This window comes from Phalaenopsis equestris, unplaced genomic scaffold (assembly GCF_001263595.1).
Source record: "Phalaenopsis equestris unplaced genomic scaffold, ASM126359v1 Scaffold000272, whole genome shotgun sequence".
Taxonomy (NCBI): Eukaryota; Viridiplantae; Streptophyta; class Magnoliopsida; order Asparagales; family Orchidaceae; genus Phalaenopsis; species Phalaenopsis equestris.
This window is the reverse complement of record NW_018164714.1, coordinates 471,254-490,057: the sequence shown is the minus strand read 5'-3', so window position 1 is coordinate 490,057 and position 18,804 is coordinate 471,254. Positions and strand designations below refer to the sequence as shown.

Below are 18,804 nucleotides of genomic sequence, written 5' to 3'. Positions count from 1 at the left end.
TTATAGGGCAAAGTTTATATATATATATATGTATAGCTCTGCTAGGGTTTCGCCTGATGGTGATTCTCTGCGTTGAACCTCTCGGCTTCACTCCACCGGCTTTGTCGTGCTCGACGACAAAGAGTTTCACGCTATCAGTTTCGTCGTTTCGTCAACCTCTACGCTTCGTCTGCTTTGACGACGTAGGGTTTCACTCGCTTCTTTTCTTAACACATGCAATCGACGACGCTTCCTCGCTAGGTCGCGGCTTCCGTCGTCCTTGTACTCGACGATGCCTTCGCCTTGCCGACAGAAAGTTCCCGTACTCGACATCGCCTGTGTCGCCCTGCCCGAGAGAAGGTCTCTGTACTCGACGAGTTTCTGTCGCCCTGCCCGACAAAAATTTCCTCTGCTCGCCTTTTCTATCAGCTCGTCTGGCCATTTTGGAGATGGCCTCGACGATGCATTTCTATGCCAATGCATTGCCGACGATTTTTCTATTCCTACTCGTGTTTCTACTCGTGCTCCTCTTTCATGTTCAGAGCTTGGTTTTCATATTGACAAGCCCTGCAATGTTCCTCAATCTTTTCACGATGCTCTTGAAGGTGGTGGTGATCACACTTTTATTAAAAAACTTGGCAAAAAAAATGGGAAGCATGCTCTTATTCTCACTGAGGTTGAAATCAGTACTCTCGCGTCTCTTGGCGTTTTGCTCTAGTGGGGAAATTCCTTTATGATCACCTAAAACTAAAGATCATTCGAAAAGAGTTTGATACTATGAAACTATTGAGCAGTTAGAATATTGGCTTACTTGACGGTCGACATATACTTATTTAGTTATCTCACGATGTCGATTACACTCGCATTTTTTCTCGAAAAGTTATCAAGATTGACAACTGTTTTATGAAAATTCTCAAGTGAACTGTCGATTTTGATTCAAAAGCAGAGTCCTCTATCATTCATATTTGTATAAAGTTTCTGGGATTAAAATTACATTTGTTCAACTTGAAAATTCTCTACTCTTTAGCAACTACTTACGGTAAGCCTCTCAAGGTTTATAGTCCTACGCTTGCTGTTACCAGACCCTCTGTGGTTTGTGTGTTAGTTGAGAGAGATATCACTCAATTAGCTCCGGATGAGATATAGATTAACACCACTCACAACGAGTATTGACAAAAGGTTGAAATAGAACCACATCCTTCTTATTGCTCTCATTGTAGTATGTTTGGCCACAATTCTACTCTTTGCTATCGCTTGCATCCTCATCTAAGGTCGAATTTCGCTAAAGATCAGCCACCTACCATCCCTGTTGAGAAGGTGCAACCCGAACCTTTTTCCAACACCGCAGTCCCAGATGAAGAACACCATACTACAGATAGAGATCCAAATGTGCTTATACCACTCTCTGTTATTGAAACTCACTATTATTGAAGATGACTCACATGTCAGGACACACGAGAGTGCTCATTCGATCCGATAAAAGATCAGCCGGTACAACAAGTAATTGATTCTAATGTTCAACAACTTACACATGTCCGACACACTTTAGACCAATCTACTGATCAGGTGAGTCAATCTTCGAATGAGGAATGACAGGTCTATTCCGAGAGGAAGAAGAAGAATAGAGACCGACTCGAGCTCGGGAATATTGGATGATACATTGGCGATGATACATTGGCTACTACTGACAATGACACTTATCTTACCAATTTATTAGTTGACTCCTTCCCTATAACTAGAGGCAGAGGCAAGACAAAATTGGGTCGTTCTCTAGCTACCTGATATTTCGTATTTTGACACTTTTTGGTTTTTTTTCTTTAGGTCTTTCATGTATTTTTCTGTATTTTCTCTTTTTTGAATCATTTGATGTTGTGGTTATTGTGTGAGCATGGTGTCATGTTTGGGCCCTCCCACACAATCTATTCGTATCCTACTTTTCCTGACGCGCCGGGTAACTATGTTGCAGGTGTCTTAGATTGCACGGTGACATTCATACACACTTTTCTTAGTGTAGTGGTGGATCCTGTTACATCTTGAAGCTTCGTGCATGCATTTCTTTGCGTGGCGGGTCGTGGCGCAAGCCACCCATAAATGTCTTTCTTGGCGTGGTGGGCAAACCTTCGTTCCCGAAGCCGCCCCTCAATGGAGGGCGATGTTTGGTGGCTGTCGAAAAGCTATTGGATTTAGGTCGGAATGCCAATCATAAAAGAGCAACTAAATTGAAATGGAATGAAATCTTCTAAACTATATGTTAAAGACAAAAATGATTGTATAAATTATTTTAAACGACAGAACTAAATATAAATAGAACCTGCATGACTCGCAGGGGACTCGACTACTCATCAACGAGCTCGAATGAAACCTACGGAGGGGGCCCACCTAGACACTCAAATGCGAGCTAAGGATGGGAGAGATACATAATTTCGAATATGCAATGGAAGTCTAGGAAGTCTTCATCACTGCCGAATTCACAACATACATCTAAAAGCGGACAGAAGACAATACTAAGGCGCTTGAGGTGAAGTTTTAAATGTTCGTCACCAAATCCGCAACCCTAAATACATGAGCAGAAAGAAGGCGAAACTAAAATCTTAAATGAAAATATCTGCACGCAACTCAATAATAGTATATAGTGCAAATAACAATAAAACCTTCGTAAAAATCAGTCAAAATTAAAAAATATGAAATACCCTTATTTGCTTTGGGGATCATCCAAGTTCTTAAACTTGTACGCCTGAGAATGCTGCGTGGGCAGCGGGCCGCCTCGCCTATAGGGCAAAGTTGTAAGTCTCACACTTTGGCCTATCTAATCCTCCTTGCTTGAACCGGAGTCGACAAGATTGAGCCCCTGTTGAGCCAATCCGATCCTCCTCCCTACGGAGAAGAGAATCGATAGGGTTGAGCCTCCACTGAGCTAGCCCAATCCTCCTTACAAGGACTGGAGTTGACAGGACTATTGCTCTAAATGATGTTTAAGCAATCGCTTCCCTTATGATGGTTGTGTTGATCGTAAATTTTAACCAGAGGGGTTCATTTATAAAATTAAAATATTTTAAATTATAAATATTCAAATGAAAATTATGTCACTTGATGCTTAAATCAAAACTCTATCCTCCCTCTGCAACAGTTTGTAAAGGTGGATAAATCTAATATTGATTCAAGCTTACAAAGAGTCAATGTCGTATCAAGTGTATCACTAAATTCATGCTCAAAATAAATTTTATGCCAGTAAGGATGTGGCTCGAATCCTTTGTCCGCATAGTTTTGTCGCCAATGACACCACAAAGAATCGGTTACGATCAGAGCTCTCTGACCAGGTGATTTATCGCTAATTGATACCATTATATTACGGTCACGACTGCAGCCATTATGTTCCTCAATAGCAGTCAGCCCTTTTGTTATTGAATCATAGGGTATATTTGATAAGGTAGAAAGCCCTTTGTAATCAAAAATCGACTTAGATTAGTCTCCTTAAGCAAATATTCACCCCAGGTCGACAATGTTTCTTTGAATGAAACAACCCAAAAATGCTGACAAGAATCCTTTGGTCAGGTTGGGCCGACAACCTCCGCTGACTAAGTTGTCTAGGGACCATGACAACCTGGGATGTTGGAACCATGGGATTCTTGATCGAGTTCGTCGTCCTCTCCCCCTGCATTTGCTTTGAGCTCACATTGATGATAATTTTTATAATTTCAATTCTCAAGTCTACTGTTACTATATGTTAAATCCAAATACTTAGCATGTAATGATTAGCTTTAATTGAAAGAGCTCTCCCGTTATCGGGACGGTTAATTAACCATAGGGGTTTGTGCCGATGAGAAATATCAAACCCTTGATCTTAAAGTCCTCAGAAAAATGAGGTAGAAATTTTTGGGTAGTGTCTTATATACTATCTCATCTGTCTTCTGAAAATTCAATCTGGAAACTTAATAGACTCGTTATGTTAAGCTCTCGACGAGAGCCCAAGAAGCTTTTTGAATTTTCAGAGCCTACAGGTTGTTGAGTTGATTAGTGTGCCGAATTGACTAATAAATCTGTTTGGTTGGCCTTGCTGACTTTTCAGCTGACCTGGCTTATATCTGAGCTTGAGCGAATCCTGTGCAGATACTGATCAGGGCTGAATTATCGGTCATTCGGCCATACAGTGCGAGTCAGATCTCTTTATATTATTCAATCACATCTTGCGCAAACATACACAATTAAACCTTTGAATTAAGGCATGCCACTTCGATGACAGTAACCAAAATGACTTCTCTGAAATCATCACATGGGCCCTAACTTGACCAAGGTTTACTTTGGTTCCTTTTCATAATCAAGCAAGACTTAATTGCGCAATCTGATACCAAGTGCAATTGCCTGATCACATACAAAAAGACCACCATCGTAAAAAAATCATGATTTTTTATGCTGTCACCACTCATTATGAAATCTACAATAGTGTTCTTAAGTTTGTTGTCGAGCAAATTCATTTGAGAGCAGACTTTTGTTATTCATTATTCTTAAAAAAATGTTTTCTTGTTTTCCTCTCTCGATTTCTGCTAGCTCTCATTTGTCATTTAAGAAATTTATGATGCATATACGATTAATAATAGTTTTTTATTCCCTCTTTTGGCTTTTAGAAAAGATTAGGCAGCCCCATGAAAAAATGCATCGATTTCCACCCCTTTTTTTTGTGGGGATTTATAGAATTGAAACTCTTTGAGTGCATTGAAACTCTTTGTTAGCTTCTTTTGCTGTGCCTTCTATGAGGAATTCTGATGTTATTGATTGATTTTTTTTAGTTTTTTGTGCAGCCGGTGCGACAAAATTACTGTAGCAGGTGTAACATATCTCTTTGATCACTGTCGTTCCTTAGCAACATTGAGATGCGGGTAAGAGTAATTTTATTGCAGAAAACATGGAATTGCCGCTTTCTGTTTTAGAAAACTGATTTGTTGCTAGAATTAGAAAGAAGAGTGATACAGTCCTGCCTAAATTTCTTCAAGTCAAACTAGTTGCTACTTTTTAGCAAGATAGTTTTTGTATGATGAATTTAAGTTTCATATAATTTGATTAAGATTATATTTAAATAACAGGATATGATCAAAGATTATATGCAATGATTGCAGAGGAAGCCCAAGAAGTGAATTTACTGCACGTAGATGCTTGAGTATCTTGAAACCTAAATTAGATAATGTGGATGGAGAGTCATGGGAGGAGCTGGAGAGCATGGATATTGGCAATGGCGCTCAATCACTGCGCTGGCTTGTATGGGTAAGTATTATATAGCAACTGGTGAAACAAAGAGAAACTTATGCATGAATATAGCTGCATATATGCATGTAAAAAGTTTGTATCAAAAGAAACAGACATGCATATTAAAAAATTTCTTAAAATAATGAAAATGGATGAGAATTTTAATTTATTTTCTTTTTTCTTAGGAAATTTACATATGTAGCTCTCAATTCTTATTTATTTACATATCTCATATCTTACATATCTTGCACCTAAACTTTCATATTTACATACATAGCACTTTGGTGTTTTAAATATATGCATGAAAATGTGTATTTGACTTTTAAAAGTGGCAATAGTGTTATTTTTGTGTGATATTAAAGGTTTGAGTGCTTTTTGTGTAAATATTAAAGTTTAGCTGTGAGATTTATAAATACATAAAAAATTTGCGCTATGTATGTAAATGCCCTACTTCTTTATTTGGATCAAGCTCTAAATATTCTAGGTATGGATTAGTTTGAGATTGAATTGAGCTAAGGTATAGCTAGGCCTAAATTAGTTTGATTTGATGCATGGCTTTGTGCTGAGGTTAGATTGGCTTGAGGATGGATCATTGACAATACTGTTGAAAATATTATTTGAGGAAGGGTTTAGGTGTATCATTTAATGGCAAGAAAATTGTTTGTTTGTCATGATCTGTGCATGATAGATCAAATACTTTATTTTACATCACCAATGATTAAGTATAGCAGTGATATAGAGCCGAGTTCTAAGAAATTATGTTCGACTCGATTTCGAAAAAAGAAAATAAATGCTCTGTATAAACTCGACTAGAAATCAAAATCATTTCGAATTGAGCCTACTCAAAATGATTTGATTTTGAGTTGACTTGATATTGTTTTTTGCTTATATATACAAATATATCTATTTCACAATTATTTCGTTTTGTGCATTATATTTTTTATAAATATTTGTGGAGCAGATTTAAAAATGTTCAAACGATTGGGAGCAAACTCGAAATTTGATTTTTGAGTTTGAAGAGGAGCTAGAAATTGAGTCAAATTTTCTGCTGTTTTTAACAGTCTTTAATTATTTGTATTCTGTGCAATTAATGCTTTTATGACATTAACATTTCTTTCACAACTGGATAAACAAGCTCTTATCTTAATTCCCTTTCATATTCTCATTAATGTTACTTCATTAATTTGTCAGCCTAAGATTGACGAGGATTCGAAAATAATCTTGGCAACTGAATGCCCTCGCATCTGCGTCAATCCGCAAGCATCTATCGGTTTTCGTGGCGTTCGAGTTCCTGTCGAAGCCATGCAGTCTGTGACACTTGATCATGTTGTTGTGGAGGACATTGATCCCAAAACATGGGCTGTTTCAGGCATTAGCCATGCTCAAAGAACTCCGATTGCATCCGCGGAAGACGCGGCGTTGGAGATGAGCATTGCGGAGAAGTTCAGATTGGCATTCATAGAGAGGGATGCCAAGTTGGCTCCCAAGAGAGCAAAGAATGCAAGGCAGCATAGGAGAAGGGCGGAAAAGGAGCTCTTGATGAGCAGCACAAGCGCTAAGTCTGTTGCTCTGGCCTCTCAAGCAGGTAAGTTCCTACATAACAGAAGCTAATGATAAATGTGCCAGAGATTGTATTAGTATGTGCTATGTGAAATAAATATTTTGTGTGGACTGGCCTGTGCAAGTAAGTTGTGTGGAATACATATTTTTATTTTTTTGCAAAAAAAACCTGTATTTGTTCTATTTTAATGATGTCATGATGTTATGTACATTTTATATTAGGATAATGTTTACTTTTTTTTTTACTTGTGCTTGATTGTGCATCACATTTTATCTTTTAATATAATCAGATTATTAAATAATATAACTATATTGAGAGGGTTATCTCCTCTCCCTGAATGAAGCTGAATTTGTTTTCAAATGAGAGGAAAAAGAAGAAGAAAAAAAAAGGAGCACTCAATATGATAGGGTCCTGTATCTTGAAGCAAGAGTCCTGTATCTCAAAGAAAGCCTTTATAGAGAACATATTAGGGTTATCTCCTCTCCCCGAAGTGCTTCACACACGGCTCTTTTGGGATATCTTCTTCTGCTTCGGGTCCTTCGAGCGGCTTCGAGCACCTTTCTCAAATCTCTTGTAAAATCGAAGAAAAAACTACATTTCTTTCTTTTTTTTGAGTCAACCTACTGGCTACAATGTTTTGTTTATGATTTTTTTTTATCATTTACATACCTAGTTTCTTATTACAATAAATTCTTGATTTGTTTCTATTAGAGCATTTTTTTGTTGATCATTTTGTGACAAACATTACAAGATCTATCTTATTCTAATTGAATATTGGAGCGCAACTTTCTTTTAAGGGTTACAAATTTATTTTGTGACGAAATCAGCCATCCATTGTGGTTGTTTCTGTTTCCTCATGTTGTTCCTCAGCATCTAGTTCTGTGTTCCTATCAAATACTCCCATGGTGGAGGGGTAACATTGTCCTCATGGTCAACAAATCAGCCATCCATTGTGGTTGTTTCTGTTTCCTCGTGTTGTTCCTCATCTAGTTCTATGTTCCTATCAAATAGTCCCATGGTGAGGAGTAACATTGTCCTCATGGTCAAAATATAAGTAGGGGGTTTATTTATCTTCTAGAAGTTCCTATGAAGCATCTTTTGTGGATAAGCCTCCCCATTGGATTAAAACTTACTTAATTTGTTGGTTATTATGTAATATTATACTTTGTTTAAGCATTACCATAGGTTTTACGAGTGGTAATTCTTCGTTAAATTATTGTGATAATGTTGTTGTAACGACTGCTATTGTAATATACCGGTGTATCTGTTGAGAGTTGATTTTGAGAGTCTCTTGGGATCTGGTAAATCTTACATGTTTATTTTATGTTTATTGAATTTCTTGAAGTTTTTGGAATTTATTTGATGCTCAATTTATTAGTTGATTTTTAGTGATTTTGTTTCATGCTAGATTTATAAAATGTCTTCACCAAATATTTTGCACATATTTTTAACTTTTTTAGGGCATTATAAGTAAAGGAATAAAAAGTTTTTGTTGGATTTTTTTTTTCTTAAGGATTTAATACATCCTTATACAAGTGGGCTTTTTGGAACCATCTGGTGTTTAGTTTGCAAATTGTTTTCACCATTTTATTTTAGACAAAATTTTCTATAATTTTTGGAGCTTTATAGTTCATGATATAAAGAGATTTCTTAAATTTTATAATTATTTTAAAAAAATTAATAATTAGATTTATATCCTTTATTTAAATTAAAAAAAAAACTTTCACAACCCAACTCGATGTTACCTGTCATATTTAGGCGGGTCGTCTAGTGTCATAAAAAATAAATTATTACCCAAGATCAATTTGGAAGGAATCTTATTTACTTATTTTTTTTCTTCAAATTTCATGTACAGAGCCACTAATATCATCAAATATTGTATAATAAAGATATCGAAAGTTCATTCAGATGATATTGATACACAACAAAAGAAATCTATACAACAATCATTGTTTAATCTCTTTATCATAAAAAAACAACGCATCATCTTGATTATAAAAAATAATGATATAAGATACTGACATATCTAAAATCAAGCTCTAGGTAAGCTACTGTTAATCTACTTTAGATTTCAATTTCATTGTTTCTTTGTAAATTTTTGGTATTTTATTTGTTGAAATTTTGTATAAAATCAGATCTATGGAGATTTACAAACTCTTAACTGCACAAATTTTTATATGTTGTAGATTTGACTGTGTTGGACATATCTACATAAAAATATTTATTTTTCGACAAGTTTTTCTGTTATACAATATTTTGTATATTTTGGCATTGCGCTAAACCTGAAAGAAAAGTTTTAAATATTATTCTAGACATTCCATAAAAGTAGTTTTGCAAATTTATTTGTCGATAAGCGTAGATTTTTTTCCTTACAAATTACATTATCACTTGTGTATACTAGTATGTACCACTTTTTATTGCATTTTGTGAAATTTGTTATGCCAAAACTGTTAGCATTTATAGGCTTTTGTATCATAAATATGTGCCAAAAATAATAAAAACGTGGGATCTACAAGTGGTTGTGTAGGACTGTATGTTATTATGTGCAATCAAGTGGAGTTATAAGGGTTTTACCTGGGTAATTATTCATCTGTGTATTTAATACGCCTGAAGAGATGTGAGTAAGTAGAGGTGTATGTGAAAGTGGAGTTATAAAGGACATAGGAGAAATATGAACAAGTTGAGATATAAGTGGAAGTAGAGGTATAAGGAAGCGAATGGAAAATTTTAAAATAATTCAAATAAAGAATTGAATTTGATTTTCATGTTATTTTCTCGCACTTATGATATATGTCTACTCTAGTTTCAATTTCTTATACTTGCATTGTGATAGATACTACACATGATATTTTGGCATGTTGGAATTATTTACATTGAATATATGTTTATTTTTTTTAAATATTGAAATTTGCATATATTTTGGGTAGCATATTGAGCTGTGGTTGCTCACCCTTGCTTTACTCGCGTGCTATGTTTTAAAGAAGGGTAAGACTCAAGGTTGAGTAGAGGCTTTTGCATTACTTGTGAGAGCTTGATTTTATGTATGTCAGTATTTGATATCTTTAGTTTTTATAGTCATGATAATGCTTAGTTTTTTTTTATTATAGAGAGATTAAATCATGATTGTTGTATATATTTTTTTTGTTTTATATCTATATATGTGAATGAATTTTGAGTGTCTTTATTTTACAATATTTGATGATATTAGTGGCTCTGTATGTGAAACGTGAAGAAAAAAAAGTAAATAAGATTCATTCTAAATAGATCTTGGGTAATAATTTATCTATTACGACCTCGACACGAGATGACCCGCGTCGATATAATAGATTACATCGAGTTGGGTTGTGACAGAACTTATTGGTATCAGAGCAATGAATTTGGAGGAATTAAGAAATAGAGTCATAGGATTGATTAGTAGATAAGTGTGAGAGTATTGGGTAATATATGATTAATTTTCTTATCTACCTTTTCTTTTATATATGTTATATTAAGTTATTGCATGTGCATGTTAGGTGTAATTATTGAGTAATTATGGATCCCCAAGATTAAGATGTGACGGACGGACAAAGTTCCAGTCAGGTTGGGGTTGTACAGAGTACAGTGAGAGCTCTTCTATCAGATTTTATGACTCAATTTATCAGTTTGGTGGCTCAATTGATGGGTGCTACTCAAAGGAGAATTGCTATATATTTTTGGTAGAACTCAGAGATAACTTAAGACACTCACTTGTTCCATTCAAGATCAAAGATTTCTCTGAATTAGTGGAGTGGGCAAGATTGATAAAAAATGATCTAATGTCTACTCAGCAACATATGGATGTGAGCCGGAAAAGATTTAGGCCCTGTTTGGAGCAGCTATAGCTTCTCAGCTTTTCAGCTGTAGTTGCGCTGCCCCAGGAAGCTATTGCAGGGAAGCTGACTGCCTGTTTGTTACAGCTGTGTGAAAATAGCTGTGGGGCAGCTGTTTCTGGAAAATTGACTATTATGCCCATGTTCAATAAATTTGTTTGTAACAGAACTGTGAAACACACTTATTTAATAATTCAGAAGTAGAAATTAAATTACATTGTTTTGAAAAAAAATCATTTAGTCATGTTATTGATTCGAGAAATAAATTATAGGTAATGATCCAAGGGTATCTAATAACATTCATAAAGCAATTTATTCATGCATACATACCACTCAATTCCTATGTACTTAAATTTCTGATACTTAAACCTCATTTTTTACATGTGTGCCCCCTTATCTATGCGTGAAAAATAATTAAATATTATTGTATTTTTGAAGTGATATCAAATACATATAAATCATCAAATTATTATGCTGTGTGTGTTCTAAATATAAAATTTCTATGAAATAAATTATAAGAAAGAAGAAAAAGATCACCAATTTCTATGAGTGATTCTGCTTGCATACAACGTATTACATTAATAAGGAAATAAACAGAAATTGGAGAAGATGACTAGTAACATAAATATGATGCATCTCAACTTCATTTGCCAATTTGATTATTAGTGAGTGCTTATCGCTAAGCTGACCTCTACCTCTGAGAAGTGCTACTCGTGAGAAAACCTTAAAAAAATAGAGTTCATATCGGCTAAATAGAGTTCATATCGGCTCGAAGAGAAGGAAGAGGTGCTCGTGAGAAGAGGAGGAAGCGGGTGAATGGGGCGAGATGTGTCGGAGAGAAGCAACAATCTGTCGAAGACGAGGACGAGAGGGGATCTTCGATCTCTGGATTTCGACTTTTCATGAGCGAGCGAGAAATGTTCGGGGTTGGGTATTAGGATAAAATGCCGAGTGAAGAAGCCAAGTCGTGGGGTAATGTTCGTGTTCCACGTTCGATCAATTTCGCGTCCCACCGCAGCTCAATCCTCGCCCCAAACGCAAAAAAAATCACAGCGTGGTTCCGCGCCGCATGTAAAACTCCGCGCCAAAGTAGTGGTAGTGGGAAGTAGAGTCGATTTGGATCGTATGACTCTGGGATAGTTTCTATAGCTTTTGGGAGCAAGCATTCTCTCTCTCAGTGAGTAGTGCTCTAGTTTGTACTTCATGTGGAAAAAGACATCACGATCAATATTATTTATTTTATGAGCAGTGTTTTAAGTGTGGTTAGCCAGGCCATAAGATAACACGGTGTCCTCAAAAAGCATCTGAGCGCAGAGCTGATACTCGAGTAAACCAGAGGGTTGATAGATAGCAGAAGGCGATCCCATCAAGAACTTTTAGTGAAGGATCATCTAGTATAGGTAGAGGGAGATTCACTAGAAGGCAGACAATAGAGAGAGAGTCAGAGAAAATATGTTACTTCTATTGCTACTACTAGAGTTTATAATTAGACTCAGCAGAAGGCTAAGGATGCATTTGATGTTGTAACATGTAGAACTTTCATTTCTACACAACCTTGTAGAATTTTATTTAAATATGGAGCTAGTCATTCGTTTTTATCTGAGAGATTCTTGTTTGTTTAAGCATCCTTCCTATTGCTTTAACCTCCGATTTTTCTGTTATTTTACCTACTAGAGATTATTTGTTGGCTAATCAAGTTTGCATCTATGACATTTAGATTTTAGATAAAATGTTGGAGTCTGAGTTAATTGTATTACCTTTGACTGAGTTTGATGTTATCTTGGTTGAGAAGGTTTTTGTGGTAAAGGGGTTTCTAGATGTTTTTTTTTTGAAAAATTAGTGAGTTTACCTCCAGAGAGAGAACTTGAGTTCTACATTGAGGTTGTACCTGGTACATCTCATATTGTGAAGGCTCCTTATAGAATGACATCAAAAGAACTATAGGATTTTAAAATATAGTTGCAAGGGTTGTTGGATAGAGGCTTTATCAAACCAAGTGTATCTCCTTAGGGTGCACCTGTGTTGTTTGTGAGAAAGAAAGATGGTACGATGTGTATGTGCATTTATTATAGAGAGTTGAATGAAATGACTATTAAGAACAAGTATCCATTGCCTGGGATTGATGATTTGTTTGGCCTGCTTAAATGTGCATATGTGTTTTCAAAAATAGATTTGAGACCCAGGTATCATCCGTTGAGGGTGAAGGAGGAAGATGTAAGGAAGACAACTTTTAGTACTCATTTTGGCCCCTATGAGTTTTTTGGTCATGCCTTTTGGTGTGACTAATGCTTGAGCTGTATTCATGGGTCTAATGAATCAGGTGTTCAAAAAATATTTAGATCAGTTTGTTATTGTCTTTATCGATGATATATTGGTGTATTCCAAGTTTGAAGATGATCATGTAATTCATTTGAGATTGGTGTTGGAGACATTAAGACAACATGAACTACATGTTAAATTCTTAAAGTGTCAATTTTGGTTGAAAGCCATCTCCTTTCCGGGCCATGTGGTGAGAAGCAATGGTATTTCTGTTGATCCCTTGAAGGTCCATGAAGTTGTTGATTGGCCAAGGCCAACTACAATGTCTGAAGTTTGCAACTTCTTTGACATGGCAGGATATTATAGAAATTTTGTTAAGGGCTTTTCCTATATTGCAATTCCTCTGACTAGATTGACTCAGAAGGTAGTTCCTTTTGATTAGACACTTGAGTGTGAAACTAGTTTTCAGAAGTTTAAGTGTTATTTGGTGTCGGCAATTATTCTGATAATTCCAAATTGTGTTGAGGATTTTCAGGTGTTCACTGACGCTTCTTTGAGAGGATTGGGTTGGTATTACAGCAGAATGGGAGACTTATTGCTTATGCGTCCAAACAGTTGAAGCTGCAAGAGAAAAATTATCCTACTCATGATTTGAAGTTGGCAGTTATTGTATTTGCATTGAAGATAAGACATTGCTTACATGGAGTGAGATGTGAGATCTATATAAATCATAAAAACTTGAAGTACATCTTCATTTAAAAGGAGCTAAACTTGAGACAGAGGAGGCGGTTGGAGTTGATCAAAGATTATGATCTTAAACCTGGTAAGGCAAATGTGGCAGCTGATGCTTTGAGTAGAAAATTTAGTGGTGTGGTAGCTTGTTTGATTACATCTGATGAGAATCTAATTCGAGAGATAGTGATATTGGAGTAGGAATTTATTCATTATGGTGATGTGGATGCAAGATTTTCATAAATGATTATTCAAGTTTCTTTGCTGGAGAGAATTAAGGAAGCTCAGAGGCTAGATGAATAATATGTCATATTAGTTGATTTGATTCATTCATGGAGAATACCTGAGCCGCATGTTGATGACCATGGGATGTTGACTCGTTGTCATCAACTTTGGGTTCTTGTTAATGGTGATATGAGGAATGAGATATTACATAAGGCTCATTATTCTGGATATACAATTCATCGAGGGAGAAGTAAGATGTATCGTGACTTGAACATGATGTTTTGGTGGCTTGAGTTAAAGCGCGAGGTGGCTGAGTTTATTTCGAGATGTGAGACATTGTTTACCTCATTTTTGGTTGAGGTCTAGTTTTTTCCTCTTTAATAGCATAAGGTCTAGCCATAGGACTTTCCTATTGACTATTCCTAGAGGACTAGAAAAGGATCCCTCACCATTAGAAATTTCAAACCCTTCTTTGCTCAACCTGAAGTTCCACATATTGGTCCTGACCTTTAGCACTTAGTAGGTAGGGTCAATATGAAGGAGCTCAAGGGGAGTCCCCCATAGGATGGTCAGACCTTAAGACTAATCCTAGGTGATCTGGTTTTGGTGGGGCTAACTTGCACACACTACCTCTCTCACATACCCTAAACCCTTAGGTTGGTCCTTTGACTCCTTTTGAAAAGCTCATGTGGATGACCCCATACCCCTAGTCTTTGGCTAAGAGGGTTAGAACCAGCACATTGAGCATAAAAAATGAGTCCTCATATGGCTCATATTGGTTTAGTATGGCTTCATGGCTTGTTGGCCCATTTTGGTCTAAATCACCAAATTACCAATATATGCCAAAAAATCCCAAAATTACCCAAAATACCTAAATTTGCCCAAAAATCATCGCAAACCTCTCACCACTACCTAAATTGACCAAAATTCACAAAGATTACCAAATTTCCAAAATTGCCCAAAATTGCCCAAAATTATCAAAATACCCCTCATGACCTAAAAATTCTAAAAATTTCCAAAAATTTCAAAATCATCCCAAATATTCCCATTTTCAATTTTTTATCATCAATTTGACCCAATTTGACCAAAATAGTCCAATTTGACCAAAAGCCCCAATTTGCCCTTAAAGACCCAAATGTACTAAAATTAGCTCCAATCTTAGCCCAATTGACCCCAATCTTGCCTAAGTCCAATTCCAAATCAATATTCAGCATCCCCAATCCTATTCTAAATAAAATTCAAGCCCAATTTGATCCAATTGCAAGCCCAATTTCATTCAAATAAAAAAGACTCAATTTTGACCATATGCCTAAATCCATCAAATTAGCCCATCAATTCAACTCAAAATCACTTGAAATTTTGCCAAATCCTTCATGAAATTCTCCTACACCAAACTCAACATTCAATTAGCCCAAATTTTATCCCAAACTCAATGTCCATTTTAAAAGCCCAAGCTCACCACATTTAATCTCAAGAGCCCAAATCTAAAGCCCACATGACAATTCTTTCTCTTCATCATCCATTTAATTAAAATCATTCCTAAAGTCCTAAATTCAAAATAAAATCATTCTAAATCAAGAATCAAGCCAAACTTCACCAAAAATACCAAATAAATCCAAAATCCTTCCTTATGAAAATTAGCCAAGCCACATGCAATCCATGAAACCACTCCCAAGCCATAGAAAAGCCATGAGAGCCTTGTCACATCATCAAAATATTAATGGCAAGAGGCCAAACCACTTTCAAGCCTCCTTAAAAGGGTTTTAACCCCTCCAATGAATCACTCTAACCCATGTTTAGCCAAATCTCTTTGGATGGTGACTTATACCCAATGATTAAGCTAAACCAAATGATCTCCTCTTCAGCCCAAGACCAACCATGGTGGCTGAACCCAACCCAAATCATGATTTGACCCAAATTGACCCAAAATGACCCATTTTACATACTATTTCAATCTCATACCTTTACACATGACCAACCCCAATTGACTTCACCAAGACCAAATCCTAACCTCCCTAAGTTAGATGGTGACCCCTCCCTGGCCGGTCATCCACCTTGGTGGTCGGAAATCCTAAAATCAAAAGCTCCACCATGGCCAAAACTCAAAATTAAACTCATCCAAGCTGGCTCATCCTAATTGGATTTTTGCACATTGTTGGCATCCACATAAGCAATCTAGGGCACCCAACAATTGCCCATGGTGGCCACTCCTTCCCCCTCTATTTAAACTCACCCTCCATGGGCAAAGGAGGAGAGCTTGAAATTCCTTGGGGAGACTGCTAAATTGCTTTCATAGTTTTTTTGAGACTTATTGAGCTTAACCCAACCACCCTTAGCCACTCAAAGCCATAGTTCGAGCTCAATTTTTGAGCCAAATTTCTAGGCCAAAATAAGACACCCCTCAAACCTCCACCAAATTCAAGTTAATTGCACTCACACCATCCCCACATCAAGAGATGAAGATCCCCTACAAAAGCCCCACACCAGAGCACCCTAAGGTGGACTTTGATCGAATCTCTAAATTGACTTTGGTCGAAATCATATCTAGGCGATTCACCACGGCTTGAGGCTCCTTCCCTAAGCTCTTGGGACCCCAACGAAGCTTCCACAAGCATCCAATGAGGCTTCCCCTCTTGGACCAAGGTATTAAAAGTTAACCCTAAACTGAGCTTCATTTGATTCTCCATGTGTATAAAGTTGATTTAAGGGTCAATTAACCGTATGGATATGTTCTCCTAGTCGAGACGAGTCTATAGAAACAAACCGCACTTGATTTGGTTGAGAATCGAGCGAGATATTAGGGTTTGAAAACGGACTGTTTACGGGTTGGCTTCGTTGGGGACGATGATCGAACGTCGTTGGATCGCGCATGTATCGCATGGACGACTCTGATTGCGCCGTATGGGGAGATGGAACAGAACCGCGAGCTGACGAGGCAGACGCGTGGACAGTGGCGTCGAACGGGAGCGCCCCACGTGGAGTTTTCAGATCTGTCTAGAATGCACTAACGCCGCGTCACTTAAGTAGGAAATTAGGGATTTTTCAATTTAAATAAATAGCCATAACTTAAAAAATGCATAAATTTGTGTTAAAGAATCATAAAAATAAAATAAAAATACCCTGTTGCTCAGTGAAGAGAGGAGAATAATGTGAAAATATTTTCATGTTTATTTGATGCATATTTTGTTTTTAATTAATTAAATAGTGTTTTCCTTATTTTGATTCTTCATTAGCATAGACATTTCACCTTGACTTGATCTTTGGGGCTTTGATTCTACATGTTATGGTGATGCTCTTTCTGATTTTTCTAAGGTTAGGGGAGATCTCTAGGCATGGATGCCTAATTCTCAAGTTAATGGTCTCTGTTTTGATATAAAAATATAGTAATTAAATACTCATCAAAAAAATACAAAACTTATTTTGGTAGGTTCACTGTGGTCAAAGGATCCTAGAAAAAATATAAACTTGGTTTATTTCATTTAAAATAACCATAATTTTCACCAACCCTAAAAATAAAAAGAAAATTCATTTGGAGTAATTATAAATGTAAATGATAAAAAAACTATTTCACACTATAATTTAATGTTAAAGAAGCTCCCCATAAAAATTTCAAGCCAATTGGAGTTAATTTATCCACTCAAATAGATGAAATAAGTGAAATTACATTTTTAGCATTAAAATAACTCTAATAATTAAAATACAACTCAAAAAATTACCAAATTGACTTTGGGAGCTCCTTATGACCAGAGGAGCCTAAGAAAATTAAAATTGAATTTAATATAAATACTTCATTTTTTAGCTACTTTTGAGCATTTTAAGCATTTAAATTAATTAAAATTAATTAAAAAATCATAAAAATCATAAAATTGTAAAAACACACTAAAATATCACATTTGGCTTCCTGATCATCTAGAACCAATTAAAATAATTTTTTTTAAATTGTCTAAGTCAAGATATTGATTTTAAAAGGCTTAAAAATGAATTTTCTCTAATTTTTAGCTAAAATAATTCTAATAATTAAAATATAATTCACAAAAATATGAAATTTGTTTATATGGGTTCCCTAGACTTAGAGAGATTTAATAAAAATATAAAACTTAATTTTCCATTTAAATATTATTTTATATTTAATTAAAACTCAAAACCAACAAATAATTTTAATAATTAAATTAAATTTTTAAAAAATCATGAAAATTGGTTTAAGTGGTCCTCTAATTTAGGCAAACCTCCAATAATTTTCTTAAGGATAGAAGTTTTATTTTGATTGTGTTATTAAATTTTCATTGAAAATTCCTATTTTTTCATTATAAATACTTATAAAAATTAAATAAATTCTAAAAAATCACATTTTCTCCTTTGATATTTTAATTAACCCAAGAGTGAGGTAATATAAAGTTTTTAAGTCATTTGAGTCTAATTTAACGAATTATAGGGTATTAAGACCTTTGGGGCAAAAGGGTAATTTTGGAATTTAAGGCTTAACCAAAGGGCTAAATGAGCAACAAAAAATATTAATTGATATATTTTGATGATTGAATCATAAAAAGGGATAAGTTATAGAAACCAACCTCACTTTGAATTTCATAAAGGATAAATTTGTAATTTTTCAAAATTTAATGAAATTTGGAAGAATTATTAAAATAGGGAGATATTAAGGTGAGAGGTTTGATTTGGAAATAGGGAGATATTAAGGTGAGAGGTTTGATTTGGAAAATCATTATTCACTAATTTTGAACCCTAGTCGATGGTTTTAATATAATTTATAATTCATGATTGAGAGTACAAATATTTAAAAATCCTTTTGCTTAAAATTATAAATCTATTCATTAAATCAAAGGGCTCAGTCAAAATGTTGTCTAATGAGGTTTAGAAAATAACTTATAATTAAATTTAAAACCTTCCAAAACACTACAAGCCCATTCTTTAAAATCAAATTAATTAATTAAGTCAAGTTGCTCCCAA

The 18,804-nt window shown here is 35.3% G+C and overlaps 1 protein-coding gene across 2 annotated transcripts in view; it reads left to right on the top strand.

Moving 5' to 3' along the window:
• LOC110024737 overlaps nucleotides 1-6,998 on the top strand; it is a 21,512-nt gene extending 14,514 nt beyond the window's left edge. Inside the window, exons 4-6 of one of the 2 annotated variants that reach the window (XM_020724875.1) lie at nucleotides 4,764-4,853; nucleotides 5,091-5,235; nucleotides 6,409-6,998. In XM_020724875.1, the coding sequence (XP_020580534.1) occupies nucleotides 4,764-4,853; nucleotides 5,091-5,235; nucleotides 6,409-6,828 (655 nt within the window). In that variant the 3' untranslated portion in view covers nucleotides 6,829-6,998. The remainder of the gene's footprint in view (nucleotides 1-4,763; nucleotides 4,854-5,090; nucleotides 5,236-6,408) is intronic. The other variant, XM_020724876.1, reaches the window with a different exon arrangement.
• The last annotated feature ends 11,806 nt before the right edge of the window (nucleotides 6,999-18,804 follow it).